The 21,910-nt window shown below is 46.1% G+C and overlaps 1 protein-coding gene across 1 annotated transcript; it reads right to left on the reverse strand.

Annotated features, from left to right (window-relative positions):
* Positions 1-2,003: 2,003 nt before the first annotated feature.
* ubqln4 (ubiquilin 4) lies at positions 2,004-20,881 on the reverse strand. Its single transcript, XM_084441850.1, has 11 exons — positions 20,725-20,881; positions 19,815-19,966; positions 19,334-19,497; positions 8,851-9,113; positions 8,288-8,446; positions 7,900-8,125; positions 6,777-6,916; positions 6,473-6,556; positions 5,273-5,388; positions 4,409-4,595; positions 2,004-2,240 (listed from the first exon to the last, which is right to left on the reverse strand). The coding sequence occupies exons 1-11, from the start codon at positions 20,869-20,871 to the stop codon at positions 2,091-2,093; spliced, it is 1,788 nt and encodes a 595-aa protein (XP_084297976.1). The 5' UTR covers positions 20,872-20,881; the 3' UTR covers positions 2,004-2,090.
* Between the last annotated feature and the right edge of the window lie 1,029 nt (positions 20,882-21,910).

Raw genomic sequence — 21,910 nt, forward strand, 5'->3', positions numbered from 1 at the left:
GGTTATTAAAGGCTTGATATTTGTTATTAATGAAGCAGTATAGCGTTAACGCCACCACCACTGCTGCCACTGCCCGCACCCATGCGCACACTTGCCAACCCCGCCAACACAACCCCACCCCCTCCACATAACAAATCCCAATTTAACCCCAGCGTATGCAGAACAGTACGGGGAGGCATGGGGGTCATTAGGAGATGAGTGGCTGGAAAAGGTCAAAGGTCCCAAGTCCCAAAAACAAAAAAATTATATGATTATTGAAACACTATAAAACTGTTTTACCTGTAAATCCAGACTAATTACACAAGATATATATTCATGTATATGTGTATCCCTGCTTTTTTATGCAATTCCATTTCCATGTATTATTTCATTTTATGCTCATTATGTACATTCATATCCATTTTATGTGATTTATGTGCTGTTATTGCCGTTTCTTCCAATATATTTGTATTTAAATTCTTCTAAAAAATAAATAAATGAAATCCTTGATTTACAGCGATCGCCTGTAGCCTGCCCCATCCACGTGCTTTGCTTTGAAATCATCCTTCAAAGGCAAAAAAAAAAAAGTTGCATAGGCCGAGAATTTCTTTTCAATACCTCTTACACATGTGGCACAAATCCATCTCTACTCTAGACCACAATGTGTAGGCTACCTTCTCCTAAATCGACACACCCTACTGCCCTATTCACTTTCACATTCACAACAGGATAACATGTAATCATGAAGCCAATATGGGAGCAATTCCATCCATCCAAACAAGGGGTCACTGGGAGGTCACAGGTGCACAGGCCCAAAGGGTTGAGCCGTTTCCTGGTCTGATCTCAATGAATCACTGCCACACACTTCAAGTTTCTCAAAAGGTATTATTAGAACAGATAGCAGAATGGATGGACTCCAGGAAAAAGGCAGAGCTGAACAATTTTCTTTAAACGGTAGACACTGCAAATAATGCATGAATCGAACAAAAACATAATTAATATATGCCATTAGTACACTTATCATTGCTATATATTTCACAAATTGTTTTTCAATATATTGCTGAACCCAGTACATGTTATTTCGTAGGCACTACACCACTGCTTGTATGAAAATACACAATATGGTTAATGTAAAAGGTATCTGCTTTTCCCCCCCATTTACGAGATTAAAAACATTTTATTGATGTTTTGTCACATTCTAACCCATAATCGCAGCTTGCACTGTAGGAACATTTAGACAAAACTCAATCAACCTGATGCAGTTGCCTTCAGTAGACAGGATATCCTGCCTGAACTTCCTCCCCCCCCCCCTCCCTCCATAAGCCAAGTATGTAGGCAGACATCATGAGGCAGTGCAGCTATGGTGTATAGTCAATCATGTTTTGGAAAGAAAACACTTCAAAAGAGCAGAGTGTGTGTGGAAGAGAGGCTTAGGGAGAGAGGGATGCTTCTACAGCTCTTGCAATAAATACTAGTCGATCAGGCAAGAATAGAGATGTCAGAACAGGCAGGTCCTCATGACAGAATAAAGAAGTGTGATGCATCATCTCGCCTGTGCTCTCCTCCCACACTCAATTTTTCACAATTCAACTCCGTGTTACCACCCGAACGCAGTCCGTGAGGATGGGTTGTTCGGGGTAACGTCATGCACGTCCGGCGAATGAGTAACTGTCATTTCAGAAGCGATCTCCCTCTGGTTCAGCGTGGGGAGCGGCGGCGTTGTTGTTAGTAGTGGCGTCATTTCACAGCGACGTCGTCATTCCACGGGCAGCCGGCGTGGGGCTGTTAGCAACTGAAATCTGCATGACCCCCCCCACCCCCACACAGTCTCCCCCCCCCCCCCCCCCACAGCTCGACCCCACCGCCATCCCCCCAATGCCCCCCCCCCCAGCTCGACCCCACCCCCCCAATGCCCCCCCCCCTCACACTCCCCTTCATCTGTCCAATGATACACAGCCAGAGAGATGAATAGTAATTGGAATTTCATTGAGTCCATCGCAGGGGCTCTGTAGACAGTGTGACGAAAGACTGTTCCTTTAGAATCTCCCATACCAGCCCCCTACCCCCCCGCCCCGCCCCACCCCCAGTATTCTCAGGGGGGCCGGGCGGAGTTAGGAGGCCAGCAGTCTCTCAATGGCGGCATTGATGTCTCCCCCCGTGGCGATGAGGGCCTGGAGGTTGGCCTCGCGGTTGATGAACCCCATGGCGCTGAGCTGCTCCAGCTGCTGTTGGAAGCGGACCTCCGGGGTCGGGGTCTGGGTCTGCAGGAGGGGAACAGCGGCAGGGGCTAGCATCGCTGGGGGACCGTTTCATAGAAGGCTAACAAGGAAAGATGGTAGCGGCAAGTGAAAGCTAATGCTAACTCAATACGCTGACTGACTGCTTTGGGAGTGTTTCTAATGGCCTGTACAGACTACACGCTATTTCTGTCTTTCACGATGGTCACCGTGTCAGATAAGACGATCACAGTTGCATTAATTTTTGCTGTGTCGCGGCCGGGACACTGGGAACAACACTACACGAATGACCACGACAAATCATCATATGCTGTCTTTCACGACCATGAGCGTCATGACGCGAGTTCAGGTAGTCTGGTCAAGAAACTGTCAGTCATGGAAGAAGCACTGTATCATAGCTTTATTTATACTCTAAATTATGGTGGCGGGTGTTGTCAATCAATCAATCAAGTTGGATTTATATAGCGCCCTTCATGATACCCAGAGTGCTTTACAGAGTCCAGTATTCATTCAGACACAGTCATACCGGTGGTGGTAAGCTACATCTGTAGCCACAGCTGCCCTGGGGCAGACTGACAGAAGCGTGGCTGCCAATCAGCGCCTACGGCCCCTCCGACCACCACCAACATTCATTCACATTCATTGCATGTCTTTATGATGGTGGGGGAAGCCGGAGTACCTGGAGTGAACCCACGCAGGCACGGGGAGAACATGCAAACTCCACACAGAAAGGACCTGGAACGACCGGGATTTGAACCCAGGACCGAGGCGACAGTGCTAACCACTGAGCCACTGTGCTGCCCACACAGTGTGCCAAATAATTCCGACTCCCCTCCACTATCTTTGAGGTATCTTTTGACTGTCGAAACCATGATATGTAGGCTACCACAACTAGGCTATATCTGCCTTATTAAAACTACAGTTGAAGTTATTATGTTTTTTTCTGGGATTCATCCCTTTTTATCTACCGACTCAGTAGCCGACCATCCAGACCTACAATAAAGATGCAGGCTAACCGCAATAAATGTGAGGAGGGATAAATAATAGGCTATGACTTCATATGAATAGGCCTACTAGACTAGATAGTCAATCCTGTTCCCACTCTGTGTAGGGTGTGTGCGTGCGCGTGTGTATGCGCGTGTGTGTGTGTATGGGTGGGTTGAGAGGGGAGGGGGGGGTATGACAGGGAATCTGTAACGTAGTATTAAATGCGTGTGTGTGTGTGTGTGTGTGTGTGTGTGTGTGTGTGCGTGGGTTGAGAGGGGAAGGAGGGGTATGACATGGAATCTGTAATGTAGTGTTTTAATATGTAAATGCATGTTTTCATCGTATTGTACGAATGCATGTTTTATTGCATCATTTTTATTGTATTGTTGTATGTATATGGGCCTGGAGATGGAAAATAGCAAAAGCTATAATCTAGTACAATGCATCTTCTCTCTAAGGAGACGAATGTATTTGTATGTTGTCCCTAAAATAAAAAAAATGTTAGCCTACTTGTAACCTATTATGTAGGTTCTTATTCCAAGTGCTCTTGTAGTTTGTCATCTAGGATGTTATAGCAGCAGCTAGTAATAGGTTTGCATTGCAATGTGGTCATCTTAAAACCTAAAATAGCCTGGCTTTTGTGACAAGTTGCTCCTCTTGTGATGTCCTGGTCTTTACCGAGTGGTAGAAACTATAAACACTAATTTTGTTACTTTGTTACTTCTTCTTTGACTTCGTTGCTCAAAGTCAAAAAGAAAAAGAAAATAAAGGAAAAACGATTGTGGACGCGTTCCTGGGTGTCACAAAGAGGACAGTATGGGCTGTCTATCCTGCAAGGAGAACTTGAGCTAACTGATGTGTTAATATGTAAAGAACGCTGTCATCCTATTGGTCAACGTCAAGGTACATTGTAGGCATGGTAGCAGGAGATGTCAGACTAGGCAGTAAAATAATAAAAATTCTGACATGCTAGACTTTTCGTCGGGGTGTCGTAGGGCATCCCAGATGCCAAATCACTGATCTTCGATCATGTCACACTACTGTACACGGCTTTTGTCGTTCCCGACACTGGACGCTTTGTCTGCGACAAAAAATCTGCCTGAATTCGTGTAGTGTGCACAGGCCATTATTGGCCTGTGCAAGAGACACAGGACTTGGGACAGAGTAGCTGATAACTTTAGTTTAGCCAAGAAACGATCACATACCGTTCCGCCTCCGCCAGCAAACATTTGTAACATCTGCTGCATGAGCTGCTGCTGCTGTTGGTGTTGTTGTTGTTGGGGGGGGTTGTTGGCAGCAGTGGGGCCTGGGGCTGGTGCCGGGGGAGGGTTCTCTGGGGCCACACTGCCCCCTGTGGTCGGAGGAATGACTGGAATCCCTCCAGGAATCAAGCTTAAAAAAAAGACGAGGCACGTAGTTATGTTGAAATGAGAAAACAACATATGCGCTGGCATCAGATGTGGGCCTATTTTAAGAAGAATGTAGTGTCTGAATGTGTCGACTAATCTAGTTGGTTGAGACAGTTGGTGTGCAATATTACATCACAGTCATACAATAAGTGCATTTAACGTAGGTAATCTTACGAGACAATACGATACACGATATTGGATTGACTATAACGATACGATACACTAAGGGCAGGTGTGAAGCGTTGCAGTAGTGCTGCTGTTCACACCAAAGTGCATTTCTCCACATCTCTACTCCAATACACTTTGTGAATTTAGAGCTTAACTGTTGTAATATCATGGATAGGCCTAGAAAACAGACGTGTTTGTTACCAGCGTTGTGTAGCCAGCGTTCACTGATATACAATAAACATATCAGGATATTGTTTTCACCTTGACGTTACGTATTGTGACGTTTCTGTATCGCGATATATTGTGGCACGATATATTGTTACACCCCTACTGACCAGAGATTACAAGTGCATCTCCACTCTAAACAAGTGACGAGTGAAGAGGATAATCTAGTGCTGAAGCCAAAGTGCAAGAGCAGCAAAATATAAATAAAATAGGTGTTTAAGAGGAGGTTGAAGGGTGCTTAGGAGATGAGAAGTGTGGTGAACCCACCCGGGCATGAGGCCCGGGGCCTCTGTCTGCAGCGTCTGCAGGCCCTGCTGGATCTGCATGAGGGCCTGCATGGCCCGGGGGTTGCTCATCACCGACAGCGCCTCGGGATTCTGCATCTGTGGAGACGACAACAAGGACTGATGAAGTCAACAAACAAAACCCACTTGGGATCAGCAGGGGCGTTCCACAAAATTCTGGGCCCTATACATTAACAATCTCTGTGGGCCCCCTCTGTGAGAGTTTTCCACTTGGTCACAAGCCCCCCCCTCCGCTCAATGCGTGACACTTGGCAGCCCTGTCAATCCTAACAAATTACAGGATTTTCAAGGGCCACATCCCTACTGGGGCCCTGAGAAGTCAGTTCCACCCCCCCCCCCCTCCCCTGGAACGCCCATGGGTATCAGACACATCCCTACAGAGCTGTACATGCCTGGCTCTGTGCTAGTACATGCCTTGCTCTGTGCTAGTACATGCCTGGCTCTGTGCTAGTACATGCCTTGCTCTGTGCTAGTACATGCCTTGCTCTGTGCTAGTACATGCCTTGCTCTGTGCTAGTACATGCCTTGCTCTGTGCTAGTACATGCCTGACTGTGCTAGTACATGCCTTGCTCTGTGCTAGTACATGCCTGACTCTGTGCTAGTACATGCCTTGCTCTGTGCTAGTACATGCCTTGCTCTGTGCTAGTACATGCCTTGCTCTGTGCTAGTACATGCCTTGCTCTGTGCTAGTACATGCCTTGCTCTGTGCTAGTACATGCCTTGCTCTGTGCTAGTACATGCCTGACTCTGTGCTAGTACATGCCTTGCTCTGGGCTAGTACATGCCTTGCTCTGTGCTAGTACATGCCTTGCTCTGTGCTAGTACATGCCTTGCTCTGTGCTAGTACATGCCTTGCTCTGTGCTAGTACATGCCTTGCTCTGTGCTAGTAGATGGCTTGCTCTCTGCTAGTACATGCTTGGCTCTGTGCTAGTACATGGCTGGCTCTGTGCTAGTACATGCCTTGCTCTGTGCTAGTACATGCCTTGCTCTGTGCTAGTACAACGTAGGCCTGTATGAGACATCCTCAACGGCAACAAGCTTGGCAGACCTACATGTGCAACAGAGCCGAAGTTGCTAATGGGTTAGTTACACCTAGTTGTGTAGCCGTAACTTAGATTAAGGACACTTGGACCATACACCAACGTAGTCAGCAATCTGACCTGCTGGAGGAGGACGGGCAGCTGGTGTCTCATCTGCTCCTGTAACTGAGGGTTCCCAGCAAACAGGGGGTTGTTCATCAACGCCTGAGGGAAAGCACAGAGGAGAGAGGGTCGTTTCTCATCTTCCATCACATTGCAAAGTTTCAAGATCGAGAGAACTTTTTTTTTTTTTTTTTAATAATGCTCACTGACATTTTATTTAGTAGTAGTAGGATTAGTAGGTCTCACATTGAGATCTGAATATTTAATAGTGAAATCCTTGATAAAGCCCTGGTTGTGTTTAGTGAGCGTGAGCCGTGCGGACCTGAGAGGCGAGGTCCGGGTTCTGGGCCAGCGACTGCACCATGCTGCGCATGTAGGGGGCTGACAGCATGTTCTGCATCAGCTGGGGGTTCTCCGAGATCTGCTGCATCAGGCTCTGCATCCCGGGGCTGCTGAACACGCCTGGAGAGAGGACACGGTTAGGAGGGAGGACACGGTTAGGAGAGAGGACATGGACATGGTTAGAAGGGAGGACACGGTTAGGAGGGAGGACACGGTTAGGAGAGAGGACACGGTTAGGAGGGAGGACACGGTTAGGAGGGAGGACACGGTTAGGAGGGAGGACACGGTTAGGAGGGAGGACACGGTTAGGAGGGAGGACACGGTTAGGAGAGAGGACACGGTTAGGAGAGAGGACACGGTTAGGAGAGAGTACATGGACACGGTTAGGAGGGAGGACACGGTTAGGAGAGAGGACACGGTTAGGAGGGAGGATATGGACACGGTTAGGAGAGAGGACACGGTTAGGAGAGAGGACACGGTTAGGAGAGAGGACATGGACACGGTTAGGAGAGAGGACACGGTTAGGAGGGAGGACACGGTTAGGAGGGAGGACATGGACACGGTTAGGAGGGAGGACATGGTTAGGAGAGAGGACACGGTTAGGAGAGAGGACACCGTTAGGAGAGAGGACATGGACACGGTTAGAAGGACACGGTTAGGAGAGAGGACACGGTTAGGAGGGAGGACATGGACACGGTTAGGAGGGAGGACACGGTTAGGAGAGAGGACATGGACACGGTTAGGAGGGAGGACATGGTTAGGAGGACACGGTTAGGAGGGAGGACATGGTAAGGAGGACGCGGTTAGGAGGGAGGACATGGACACGGTTAGTAGAGAGGACATGGACATGGTTAGGAGGGAGGACACGTTTAGGAGAGAGGACATGGACACGGTTAGGAGAGAGGACACGGTTAGGAGGGAGGACACGGTTAGGAGAGAGGACATGGACACGGTTAGGAGGGAGGACACGGTTAGGAGGGAGAACACGGTTAGGAGAGACAAACGGAGCTAGCACAGCAGAAAACCTTCATCCGGTCAAAATGCTTTTCCACTCATTCATTTGTCCCAATATTGTTCAATATGTTATGGGCGGGAGCTCGTACCGTTGCCCAGCCCGGCGGCGTTGATGCCCAGGGGGTTGGCGGCGCCGGGGGTGGTGCCCCCCGTGGAGGTGGGCGTGGCGGAGGTCCCCGTCGCTCTACTCTCTGGGGGGCCCGTCCCAGAGGCGCCCCAGGGGTTTGGTAACGGCTCCCTGTTCTCTGTCCTGGAGGGCGGCACGCCAGAGTTCTCCAAGTTACCCCCCAAAGCCGAGAACGGGTTGTTTCCAAACTAAGGCGGGAGGAACAAACAAATAAACAAAAATATTTAGAGACGTCAAGCAAACACCTTGGTTCTTGGATAGTATCATACAATTATGTCAACACACAGTCTTTATATCCCAGCAGAATGTCTATGGCGCTGTGAAAAACACCAGCGGACAAGAATAGGCACCTGTTCCCTCGCGGCGCTGAACATGGGCTCCTGGATGTCGGTGTACATCCTCCGGAGGGCATTGTAGCCCCCGGGTATGCTCTCCAGGTTGCTGAGCGCGCGGTCCTGGTTACGCATCATCTCCTGCATCATGGCCGGGTTCCTGGCCAGCTCCATGGTCTGTGGGGGGGAACGGACAGGGACTGATTAAAGGGGCTGAACATCCACGCCCTCAATTAAAGGGAGCGGTCCAGCTACTTAAAGGGGCACGGGGAAATGCGTCGGCAAAACTTCGGAAGGGGCGACGTCACTGGACTTCAAAGGGTGACGCCACCGAATGTTTTTGCCCTTGAAGTTTTACCATGATTTTGGTATTTCCCATATAGAGGACACGGCTACACTGGCGGTGAGGGGGGAAGAACACACAGATTTTAAGCTTTTAATTCAAAGAATATCAACTGAAACACGCGTGAGTACTAGAATGTCTCTCAGTTCTCTTCCCCAGATGTCTGTTCTCTCCCCTAGAACCGGGACTAGAACCCCGGTACGGCCCAAAACCCTCTGGCCCCGCCCCCCGGTCTGACCTGTCTCATGAGCTCCGGGTTGTTGAGCATGTGGGAGATCTCGGGGTTGCGTTCCATCAGCTGCTGCATCTGGGGGTTGGTCACTATCATCTGCCTCATCAGGTCCGGGTTGGACATCATGTTCTGCACCAGCGGGTTCTCCATGATCTGGGACAGCATCTCCGGGTTGGACATCAGCTGTCGCTGCATCTGCTGCTGCATCTCCATGAAGTTGGCCGAGCCCATGCCCAGCGCCCCCAGGCCTGACAGGTCGCCGAATCCGCCTGACGGGCAGCAGGGAGGAGAGGGGGGGAGTTTACCCACAGGGACAACTTACTGTCAGAATGTAGATGCCCATGATGGGGGGGGGCACAGTCTATTCCTTCAGCGGCCGTAAGAATAGACTATTCGTACAGTGAGCTAACCCTAACCAGTAATCACTAACCCTAGATGGCCAGACCCATCTCCACACGTCGTTCACCGGCCATTCTCCCCCAGTGGACCGCACAGCGCCATCAAGTGGCCCGTGGACTCTGGCGTTTGACTGGCTGCCCGTCGGCATCCCTCTCTGTCAAAACCAGCAATCACATTTCTGCTGCCTTTCACCACCACCTATTAATGTGAGTCAGAGTTTTCCACTGTGAACGTCACCACATCAGAGGCGAGGAACAAACAGAACGCAGCTCTGCCTCAGCCTCTCACCATCCCCCCACCACCTGACCTCATTATGAACCAGAACCCCAGCCTCTCACCATCCCCCCACCACCTGACCTCATTATGAACCAGAACCCCAACCTCTCACCATCCCCCCACCACCTGACCTCATTATGAACCAGAACCCCAGCCTCTCACCATCCCCCCCACCACCTGACCTCATTATGAACCAGAACCCCAGCCTCTCACCATCCCCCCACCACTTGACCTCATTATGAACCAGAACCCCAGCCTCTCACCACCCCCCCCCCCCCCCCACCTGACCTCATTATGAACCAGAACCCCAGCCTCTCAGCCTTCCCACCACCACCTGACCTCATTATGAACCAGAACCCCAGCCTCTCACCATCCCCCCACCACCTGACCTCATTATGAACCAGAACCCCAGCCTCTCACCATCCCCCCGCCACCTGACCTCATTATGAACCAGAACCCCAGCCTCCCACTGAGGCCGGCTAAGCACAATATGTATTTTGGTCATTACAGCTGACAAGTGTACATATTAAACACATAAAGCACATATTTACGGTTCATTTTTTGTCTTTTTCAAAAAAAAAATTGTCTTATGTTTTTTTTTTCTATTTTTTTATGTCTATCTATGTATTTCGGAAGGTGGTAGTCAGTTTTTTTTTTTTTTTTACAAATCAATCAAAAATGTGCCTTAAAGGTATAATATGTAATATGTGGATTCAAATAAACATTTTTTCAAAAATAATACATCCATAGGGCTTTGCGAAGGCTGCAGAGTACAAGTATTGCTTTTCCATAAAACATATTTTTTGTCTGAAATTATTACATTATGAAATTTTGACAGCCCGACAATGACACTGTTGATATCATACCAGCCAATAGTATTACAGCGTTGGTACTGCACGCTGGGTGTCCAGGTACTATTCTAGCTTCACCACTGTGAGATTAGCAGTAGCAAGCTAAAGTTATACTTCCATGAATAAGCAGCATTATAGATGTTGGTTAGTGTGTGTGCGACTATAAAACGGCAGCTTTTCCGTCCACTTCAGCTCACTCTTTTCAGCTAAACGTTTGGTAAAATGGCCGAGTTTCGTCGTCCTGCTTCTCCGCCTGAGCCCCGGCGAACCATGCGATACGAATCTCAAAAGCTCAGTGACCAAAGAAGGAGCAAAAGTGGGATAGATATCGGGCCAGCCTTTGCTCGTTGGACGGAGTTTATGGAGTTTCATGGGATAAAGTCGCATGGTGACATGGCTACTTTTCTACTAGACCGGTAAGCTAGCTAACTAGCTATCGTTATCTTTCTTGGAATCTGCATAGCCAGACCTTACGTTATCTCCACACTACAGCATCTAACATAACTTATTACATGGCACTCTGAAATACTTGATTGTGATTACTGATTAGTGTAGCGTTATGTTCCTCTCGGAGTGAAGATCTTATCACAGTATGACTGAAACAGTGCATTCTCTGGCATTTTGGCAACCAATACATTGCAGCGTTTGCGCTGGTAAGGTTTTGCCGTGGCGCACCACCACTGCAAGATCCTTGCAGCCACACCAAACATTTGATACAAAAAACAATAATACAAATTAGGCTATGTATAAATAAAACTTTCTAAATATTTCTGCCTAAATGCGCTTTCAAAACCACTGTTGCGCCCACATTAGGACTTTATTTTCAATAAAGAGCCTATAGGCCGCGCGCTCTGTGCTGCTCCATGCTGCTCCTTGCTGAGGTGATCGGAAGACTCGGCGCGTGAAGGGATTTTTTCTTCAGTGAGCGGCATGAGGTTACAACGAAAGATAGGATTGGGCCAACACTGGTGCTGGCACCTAGGCCTACTCCTCAAAATGCCTAGCCTACTGTCTAAAATACATTTATGTTAGTAATCCAAGTGCCGTTATAGCTACAGTTAGACGTGCCGACAGCTCCTGCCCATCTCAAGCACGTTGGTAAAGCCTTTGGTTTTATAATTTCCTGATCACAACTAGCGGATCCTATAACCTAATATCAATACAATTTTCCAGATGGGCATACGACGATTTTTGAAGAGGAAGAGAGAGGAGAATGATGAGACCAGTCAGGTAGGCTAGGTTATTGCCGGCTAGCCATGATTCACACCGGGGGATTAAGGGACAAGGCAAGCTACCTGTAGTAGGCTAACAGTTTTGCCCGCTTCCCAGGGACCAGTAAACTCTGTTCAGCCAAGAGGAATGCCTCATGCAGTTGTCTGATCGGACAAGTAAAAAATTAATATGATAAATTGGCCTTGTGTTGCTAACGTTAAGTAACGTTATCTGAAAATACAGTTTGAGCCGAAGCGGAGCCTGCTCCATTTGAGCCAAGGCTCCGAACCGGTTCAAGGAACGGAAACGAAAACCGAAAACGAACGGTATTTTACGAGGAACAGAAACAGGAACGAAAACGAAATGGTCTTTAATTGTTCCAGAACAGAAACGTTAATTTGAAATCTTTAAAACCGGTTAATAACGTTATTTTTTCGTTCTTTGTAGTAGGCCTATATAACTTAAAAAATGTTTTAAAAAAGAAGAAAGCTGAGCCTTTTATGGCTGAATAGGCTAAATTAAATTTATTAAATTTGTAGCCTACATCTTGTCCTGTTTTTGTAATGTAGCCTAGGCCCCTAAATCTGTTATTTCACAGTCAGGATCTTAAATGCTTGCTTAGCGAAATGAAGAGATTTAGATATTACAACAACACACCATAGCCTAGTTCAGACTCGATGTTTCTCAAACTCTGCAAGCTAAGATGCATGACTATTCTTGATGTTTCCCAACCACTCAGCGGCAGCCAATTTGCACGCGTTGCGCAGGGCTGTCACACACTCTCCTTTGTTTGCCAGTGCAAAACAGTAGTTCAGCCTGTCCTTACAGATTATTACTTAGCAAGGATATCAATGTGATTTATTTTGTTTAGTTGAATAAGAGTAGGCTAGCCTATAGCCTGTAATGTTTCAGTAGGCTAAAACTAGATTTCACATAAAGACCGCGGATGTCAGAGTGGGCAATAACGTTCAAAGGCAAATTTATTCCAACATTGGTCCACAAAGAATGATGCAAATAATAAAGTGAAAGAAATAATAGCCTACTGTGCAAATATAATGTTTTATATGGACCTGCGTGTCTGCAATAAAGTTCCTCTATCTTTATAACCAACATTCAGCGGAAGCCAATTTTCACTCGTTGCACATCTCGCTCCAAGTATGGTTTGGCTATTTAAAACACGGAGTACTTTGTGACAGTTGCTTGGATGTATACTAGTATCTATACTAGGATGCATAAACCTATGTTTTGCGAATTTAATGGCCTGCCTCCTTCAGAGTTCTACTCGGCAATTAGGCTGTGAAAGCGAGCGCGCCTCTTGGAATCTAGTCATAGCCTATTGTTGCACAGATTTCTGTCACGTCTTGACTTTCACAAACCAAATGATTAGGCTACATTAATTAATATGAGCACACTTTAGTGACAATGTGCCGTGCAACCCTGATCATTGAATAGCATAAGTTAAATTACTATAATATTAAAGACCGCGGATGGCAGACGATAGGCTACGTATTAGGCGTATAGGCGCCAAATCCGGAGCTCCATACAAAAGGAACGCAGCATAAACAATAGGGATTGCGCAGATGAATGAATGAGGTGACTAATTATTTATAAATAACATAAAACATAAAACGAAATAAAACGAAATAAAAACAAACAATAGGCCTACAGGCGCAGAATAAAATAGCTTGCAGCAACAGTACAAGAAAATATTTTAAAAAGGATGTATAGAGTCTTAATAGGCTAACACCCCCGGAACGGTGAACGGAACGTTATTTTTCGTTCTTAACCGGTTCAGGAACGCTATGTTGGTGGCGGAACACGAGAACGGAAACGTTAAATATGCTGGTTCTGCTCGGAGCGAACCGATTGAAAAATAATTTCGTTTTTAAGCCCTGATTTGAGCTACGCGCTGCTGTCTGTCCATCAGTCAGCCCTTCAAGCGAGCGTTGTCAAGGAGACATACACCACAAGCGCGAGTAGGTTCTGCAACTTTCGTGCGAGTCAGGTGCAGCGCTGCCTGATGGATTGTGCGACGGTCTTTTTGGCTAGCTGAACTAACACTAGCTTGCGTTAATGTTCCTCCAGCCACCTAAAAAGTGCCAATCAAAATAATAGAAAACAGCAGCTGTTACCATTATAACAGCTGCTGTTATAATGGTAACCTACAATACATCTGATTAAAATATGTCTATAAACCATATGATTTATTAAGTGCCTGTGTGGCTACTGTTTTATCCCGTCCAGTTACATGTAATTAATTACATTTTAAGCTCTAGGACTTTACCAGCCTTAAGAGATAAATTAGGCCATCTTTATAGGTCTACTTAGAGAGAGGAACAAGGGAGGAAGAAGGGCGGTCTCCGATCCCCTGCTTTGGTTTCAAAATCGGACTCTTTTTTTCACACACCACCACACCAAGAGATCAGTTCCACAGGAAACACTGCATTGTGTTGTTGCAGTTCTTATCTTTAGACACTATATGGGGGAAATAATCCACATATTACATATTTTACCTTTAAGTTACAAAAGGTTGAGAATTAAGCAATTGACCACTCGAGGCAGTGGGTTACACAGGATTTTACAGCTACGGGGCATTGTTAGGCCTAAAACTCCCACAGCTGTTGTAAAATCCCGTGCCTCGAGTGGTCAATTGCTTTTCTACAACGGTTACTACATATATATTCACAAAAAACACACAGTAGTGACATTAACTAATTTATTTACCAATCATTCTTATCATTTTAGTATTTACATAATCTTCCGCGATAGGCTATAGTTCTGAATTAAATGGTTGCCGGGCAACAGGCTATCTCGCCTATTTGAGTAGGCCTTGTTCACATAAGCCTATATAGGCCTGATTTGGGTGGTTCATGTTTATTTCCAGCTATGGTGCAGTTATTAAAACAGTTCTCCAGAGCACTCCTTTATGCTGGTAGGGGTGTGGAAGGGTTGGAGTCGGACTAGTCTTGCATAGCCAGACCTATCTCCACACTTCGTTTACGCTGTGCCAGCGCCGGAGACGGGTCTGGCTGGACATATTACCATTCTGCAATAGTGGGGGAAAAAACGCTGTATTTCTTTAAACCAATCACAGTGGTCTTGGGCGGAGCCAGCCCCGGACGCAGCAACGGTGCTCTTGCAAAATAGTCTGGATCGAATCTGATTGGTGCAGAGAGGATCTCTCGGCCCAAATCAGATTAATTTGCGTCGCCAGTCTCGCCACTGATTGGGCAGTGTGACAACGAATGACGAGGTTTATTGCCAAAACCTACATCCGTTGAGTCAGACTAGAGTCGGACTGATGAGTGCGTTTTTGCGCAGATGATCCCGTAGCCAGAATAGTGCTCCAGCTTTGCCCCTCACTAAAGTTAGGGCGCCTTTATGACTGCAGAGAGGAATCACATTTATGCCCCGTCACCGACATTATTCAGTGTTAACAGAAGAGTGGTAGAGTAGTTGCTACGCAACACATAGGAGAAGGGTCTGGCTGCGCTCATTACCATCCAGAGATAGGGGGAAGAAAACACTGCACTTCTTTAAGATAATAATGGTCTTGGGCGGAGTGGTTGCTAGCTCTGAGGTTGTTTCATGTAGTGAAGGGGACTTTTGAAAACGGTAACATGCAGATAGCAGAAGGGGAGGAGTCTGGTGAATTGAATCTCTAGGCCCCAATCAGATCACATCCTAATGACAAGGCCCATCCCCAAAACCTACGTGCAGTAGGGCTGGGACTTTTGCCCCAAAATCATATTCGAAGTTCGTTTATTTATTAATAATAATATTCGAATATATTCGAATTATTATTAATAATATTTTTACCATTAAATTCTTACAGAAAGACCTACCTAGGTATTAAAATAAAGTTGTGCACATTCTGTCCACTAGTGGGCATTGTATCATAAGCAATATCGATAAGCAATGATGTTTTCAGAAGCAAATACAAGTCTTTGTCAACAACCGTTCTTTTAATTTATGTCAGACCCTGGCTTGAACAGTAGGTTTTCACTGTTTGACAAAAATAAATAAAAATAAGCCAGTCAGGCTAGGTACTGAAAGACAAATAAAAGATAAATAAAGGTAGTAGGATGTATATCCCATTAATCAAACATGTAGCCTAGGCTAAATCAGAACTTGCCATTATGGGCTATATGGCTGCAGTATGTAAGACTCAACAACCCTCGTCAACCAGGAGCCGGTTGCACCAGTCATTACTAAGTGGTGACTAGGCCTATAACCTAAGTGGTGACTAATTCGAGATTTGGTCACTACTAAATTTAAATGGGTTGCACCACTCACGACTAGTTCCTACAACTAAATATGTACACCACCCTGGGAGGTGGTGTAAGTGATGACTAGTGCGAGGAAGTAGCGTCTTCAACTCTGCTATTAGGACGGAGGTGGGCTGAAACATTGTAGCTAAATCTGTCGGTGGAAAAATTATTATTTTTAGCAGATGTCTTAGTTATCAAGATTAAGCTAACTATTGGCACCGGTGTGCTTATTGGTGTCATATTTAATAAGTTTGAGTAATTTCACGATCGAGCTAGCTAACCACCTTTAGCTCAATTGGCTCAGTTGCTGGTTAGCGATGAGAGGGGGAGTCCCAGCCGAGTTGATAACCCTCCGTTGCGGGTTGGGAGGATGCAACGGTCGGCTGGGATCCTCATAGTTAACCAGCAACTGGTCAGTGGACTGTACCAGGCAGCCTACGTTATCAGTGGACTGTACCAGGCAGCCTACGTTATGTCTGAATCAAAGGTTATCAAACAAGCTTGGGAACTAGCTGGCTAGGATAATTTAAGCATAACAATCCAACGGCTAACTCCCCCAAAAGAACCCCTCCACTGCACAAGCACCAAGTCCAATAATAATAATAAGCACAAACTACAGAGTGCAACGTTAGCCTTGCTAACGGAGATAATGAATTTGGAGGAGAGTGTTGCTGCTGGTGCTAAACGAGGCAAAGGAAGAATATTTTGTGGACTATTATCACATCCATTTCACAGTTGGGATTATACAGAAAGGTGAGGATCGAGCCTGTGTTGGATGACCAACTCAAATGCCTGGCTAGCTCAATATTGTTGTAAGTTTAACATGAATCGCATATGCGAGCCGGAGCCCGTCGCTTTCACTGGATGACTCGTGAAGCATGCTACATTTATCTCGCATACTAAACATGTTTTCGTGGAGTAGTACAGGTATGTACTAAATCGTATGTAGTAGGCGAGTTGCAGTATGTACTATATAGTATGTAATATGGACATTCGGACACGGCCCAAGCTCCTTGGTAAGGGCTGGGTAAGGGCGATCAACCTCCTTGTTTACATTTTTACTTGCTTACCGATTGGCTATTTGGATCCTGCCGTCACAGTCATACACGACTATTTTTTAGTAACTAGTTAGTAGTTAGGCCTACTAGTTAAGACAACGCCTAAATTGCCGTGGTGCAACCGAAATAAGATACCAAGTAATATGCGACTAACTAGTAGCAACTAAGAGTTTAGTCAGTGTTTAGGCGTGACTAAATGCTTGGGTTTAGACAAACTGGTGCAACCCAGTCTAGGGGTATAGATTTCGATCTCCTCCAGCGTGATTGTGGGCGTTGGCGAGGCCATTGTTCTGCTAACTAAGTGCTAACTAACGTCACCTCCTACAGGTCCAATAGCCTTGCTAATGAGCTCGCGATTGCAACTTCACCAGGCGTGAAAAACCCTCTGAATCTGAATCAAAAGCAACGTTTGCTAGCCAACACATTTACAAAACTTACAGGTTCGAATATTAAGGGCTGCCTAATATTCGTTCGAATACCAGTATTTCTGTCAATATTCGAATTATATTCGAATCCCGAAGTTCGGACTCCCAGCCCTAACGTGCAGTGATTCAGACTATGCTAACCATAACTCAAATATGCATTTATGGCCTAATGCTTGAAGTTGAGGGTTAATACGGTGGCCGTAAGAACAGATGTGCCCGTTATTCTTACGGCACATGCCATTACATTGAATTAATTAATACAAAAAGACGCTGTACGAATAGTCAATAGTTTTTGTGGCTAATATTTACATTTTAGGGACAATGTCACTTACATTATTCAGAGTTTCGGTGTAATGTCATCTGACCTGCATGCACTACCATGTAGGGCTGCTCGATTAATCGGATTTTAATCTAGATTACGATTTGGGCTGTCAACGATCATTAAAACTAAATAATCGCCATAAAACGATTTTGCACAAATCAAGTGCACCCTACACTGCAGAGCTATACTGCGCTTGGCCCCTCCCCCACCCCCCAAAGCCCCAAAACAAACACTTCAAAGCGAGACGAGTTGTCAAGCGAGGCGCACGCATGCTCCTCTCGAACAAAACACGACAAGAAGAAGATTATGGCAGCAGAAAGAGAGGTGGACAAGAGAGCTAAAACAACGTCAGTGGTGTGGAAACACTATGGGTTCGCGGAGACAGATTTGGACCAAGTTGACACGGTGTGTAAAATTTGCTACACAGTCGTAGCTGCCCCTCAAAGCAGCCCTTCTCAGTCCCGTTGTGGCATTCCGCTCGCTCATGCCAGACAACAGTTGCCGCTCCATTCACTTTGCCGTCAAAATAAATCGGTGTCGGCCTATTTAGGAGAGGCGCTCATATTTACAAGTGTCAGATAAACATGAAACGTCACTTACCTAAGCAAAAGGGTCTATTTTACCAAATGCTGGGGTTTGAAGCCTCGGCGCTACCATTAAATAACTTATTTAGACACGTTCTGTCCTAGTGAAATTATTTTTCCGAGGTAGTCTTCTTCTGTGGTGGTGGCGGTGCTTTGAAGCTTCTTTATTTATCAGTTTTGGCACTTTTATTAATTTATTTTCAAGGTCAAGGTTCACTATTTGTCTCCCAAAGAACATTGTTAAAAAGAAAAGCCACTGTCAACATTTAATAAATTAATTGTTATCAAAGTCAATAATTTGATTTGTTAAGAAAATGTTAACTTTTGATTAAAAAAAAAAATTCAATGAATAATCGTGTTTAATAATCGTGATCTCAATCTCAATCAAAATAATCGTGATTATTATTTTTGCCATAATCGAGCAGCCCTACTACCATGTGACGTGCCTTGGGGCTGTGTTTACAGAGTTTCAACAACATACCGAGAGCAGCCTATTCAAAATACTCTGGTCCATAAACTACCATCTGAATGTTCCTGAACATGACTCAGCCCTTTCTTGTGGATCTTTGATAGCCTAGAAGTTCATTCTCAGCTAAAGCAAAATAGGAGAATGTTGAAATATTTCTCTAGGACAACACACAACTTTAAGATATACGATACTTTAATAATCCCTGTGTGGGAAATGTGGAGTTTCAGCAGTGGAAAAGGTACAGTAGCAGTGGAAAAGGTACAGTAGCAGTGGGAAAGGTACAGTAGCAGTGGAAAAGGTACAGTAGCAGTGGACTTTCCAGGATATTGTTTTCCATGACTGGAAAATTGGTCCCCTGTTTTCCAGGACACGTGGGAACCCTGACCCTCACTCTGCCCACGTTGGGTTGGAACTCGGGTCCCCTGACATACGACCGCACGTGACCGCCGCTCATAAATGCCGGCGTTAGCCAGCTACGCCGCCGAAAAGCCGGTGGTCCGGTGCAGTACTCATACTGAGGAGTGAGTTTAACCGCTTCAACTGGGTTACCCTGAGTTCCGCCTCAGCGTTTCCGCCCTGTGGAGTGGGTGTTTGCAGGGACGTGGCGGTGGTTGCTACTCACTCAGCAGGTTGGGAGGCTGTGCTGTGGCCGGGGCGGGGCCAGGGCCAGGTGACGGGCTGGCGTTGGAGGTCGGGCCGGCGTTGGAAGGGCTGGCTCCGCTGCTGTTCACCTGGGGGGGTCCGGAGCTGGAGCCAGGGGGCTGGGATGTGGTACTACCTGTGGACCTGGAGGGGCAGGGCGGTCACCATCAAGAAAAATATCACTCACTCACACACACACACACACACATACACGTTTCATGTTTCATAATGGATCCCCATTAGCTAACTGTCTAATGACAGTTGCTAGTCTTTCTGGGGTCCTATTTATTAAACAATAATTTCAAAAGACACACACACATATACACACACACACACACACACACACTACTAGAGATTCTTGAAACGAGAACACCGCTATATATGATCTGAACGGAGTCCTCTAACCTAAAGAGGAAAATAATGTAAGTCAAACATGACACCTGAGCAAATGCCTGTCTTACTTTGGAGCGGTCTTGATGACGAGGTGAACGGTGAGACCGTCTTTGATGCCATGTTGGTTCAGTGTGTCCCCATCCTTCAGGATTTTACCAGCAAAAATCAGCACCAGTTGGTCCTGCTTGGCCTTAAATCTCTTGGATATCTCTTCTTTAAACTGATTGAAGGAAAAAGCAAGAATGAGTAATGATCGACCATAGACACAGCAAAGGCGTTGGCGATGACCGTTCTACATAATCACGATCCCCAACCCCTACAATCTAACTAGCCAAGTTAACGGATAACGTTAGTGAACGTGACATCAAAGGCTAACATTTGCTAGCTAATCTCGTCATTCGGAGTGCCAAAACATGATCAGTTTCACTTTACGCGTGTGTTGCAATTGCTAGGCACGGGGATCCAACTAGCTAGCTAACTTTAGCTAAGCTAACTTGTTAGCTAAAGCCGAAGGTAGCCAGGCTAGCGTAGAAGAGTGGGAATCACGCAATGCGCTTCATATAGTGCTATGCTAGCACTAGCTAACTGCTAAACAGCTAGCTAGCCAGTGCTAGCTGGATAGCTCACTATTCAGTTTTAGACAAAACTCATGGCTATAAACAAATACTAACTTTAACCGAGATACAATGCGATATATTCAAGTCTAGACAACAGCTACCAAACTACTTGGAATACTAACGTTAGTGTTAGTTAGCTACGTTACTACCCAAGTTAGTTAGCCTAACCTTAGCTACTGAACACTTCACTAGAAGTCGTTAGCCGGTTAGTGCAAGCGAGACTGACTGTCAAGTCTTGGCTACACAGCTAACGTAGTAGTTAGCTAGTAGTTCTAGCCAGGGAAACGCTTAGCAGTGCTGGCTAGTTATTCTAGCTCTAGCCACAGCATGACTTGCATAACGGTGTAATTAGTAAGAATACCTGTGCGACAGAAGAATCCTCCGAGATCGCTATTTCCTCTTTATCTTTCGGTGTTTTTACCGTGACCACAATCATGGTCCCGTCTGTGCTAGCATTTTTATCAACGTTGGAATCCACTGTGGGATCTGTGCTGCTGTTCTCCGCCATGTTTACTCCTCCTCAACATCACCAAACTGACAAGAGTGTCAAGCTGAGATGAAAGAGGAATTACCTGAGTACAATGGTGACATTGACACCTAGTGGTGGAGGAGTGTTGTTAATCAAAATTGGCTGAGGTCAAAGCCTACATGCGAAGCATGCATGATTTTAGTATATATAGGAAGCATGCGTTCAAATCAAATAAAACTTTATTTCTATATCACATTTCATACACAGAGGCAACACAATGCGCTTTACAGAGAGCATGGACATAGATACATATTCCAGAAGGAAGCAAAAAAAAACAGTCCACTCAAGAGCCGAAAAAGTGAGCTGTAAAAATTCTTCCCTGTCCTCTCTCAACGAGACGATCGAGCAAGCAACTGGAAAATGATTAAGTCTATTGTCTAAGAACATTTACAGAGCACTAAACATGGGATAAATATTGAATAAGAGACATGACTATCAGTAGAGTAGATAAATAGTTACAGAGATGTTGCTTACATAGGCCATAATATGATATTTAAAGGAGTAGTAAAGGGAAAATGCATGTTTAGCCCTGTTTTAAGGTAATTTATGATCATATACCGCACTGTTGTGACGAAAAGAGAGCTGAGCCAAAAGGCAAAGCTCTCGATCTACCGGTCTATCTTCGTCTCCACCCTCACCTATGGTCATGAAGGATGGGTCATGACCGAAAGAACGAGATCACGGATACAAGCGGCCGAAATGAGTTTTCTCCGGAGGGTGGCTGGGGTCTCCCTAAGAGATCGGGTGAGAAGTTCAGTCATCCGGGAGAGACTCGGAGTAGAGCCGCTGCTCCTTTGCGTCGAAAGGAGCCAGTTGAGGTGGTTCGGGCATCTAGTGAGGATGCCTCCTGGGCGCCTCCCTAGGGAGGTGTTCCAGGCGTGTCCGGCTGGGAGGAGGCCGCGGGGTAGACCCAGGACTAGGTGGCGGGACTATATCTCCGCACTGGCCTGTGAGCGGCTAAAGATTCCCCAGGCAGAGCTGGTTGATGCTGCTAGGGAAAGGGATGTCTGGGGCCCCC

This window comes from Borostomias antarcticus (genome assembly GCF_949987555.1).
Source record: "Borostomias antarcticus genome assembly, chromosome: 8".
Taxonomy (NCBI): Eukaryota; Metazoa; Chordata; class Actinopteri; order Stomiiformes; family Stomiidae; genus Borostomias; species Borostomias antarcticus.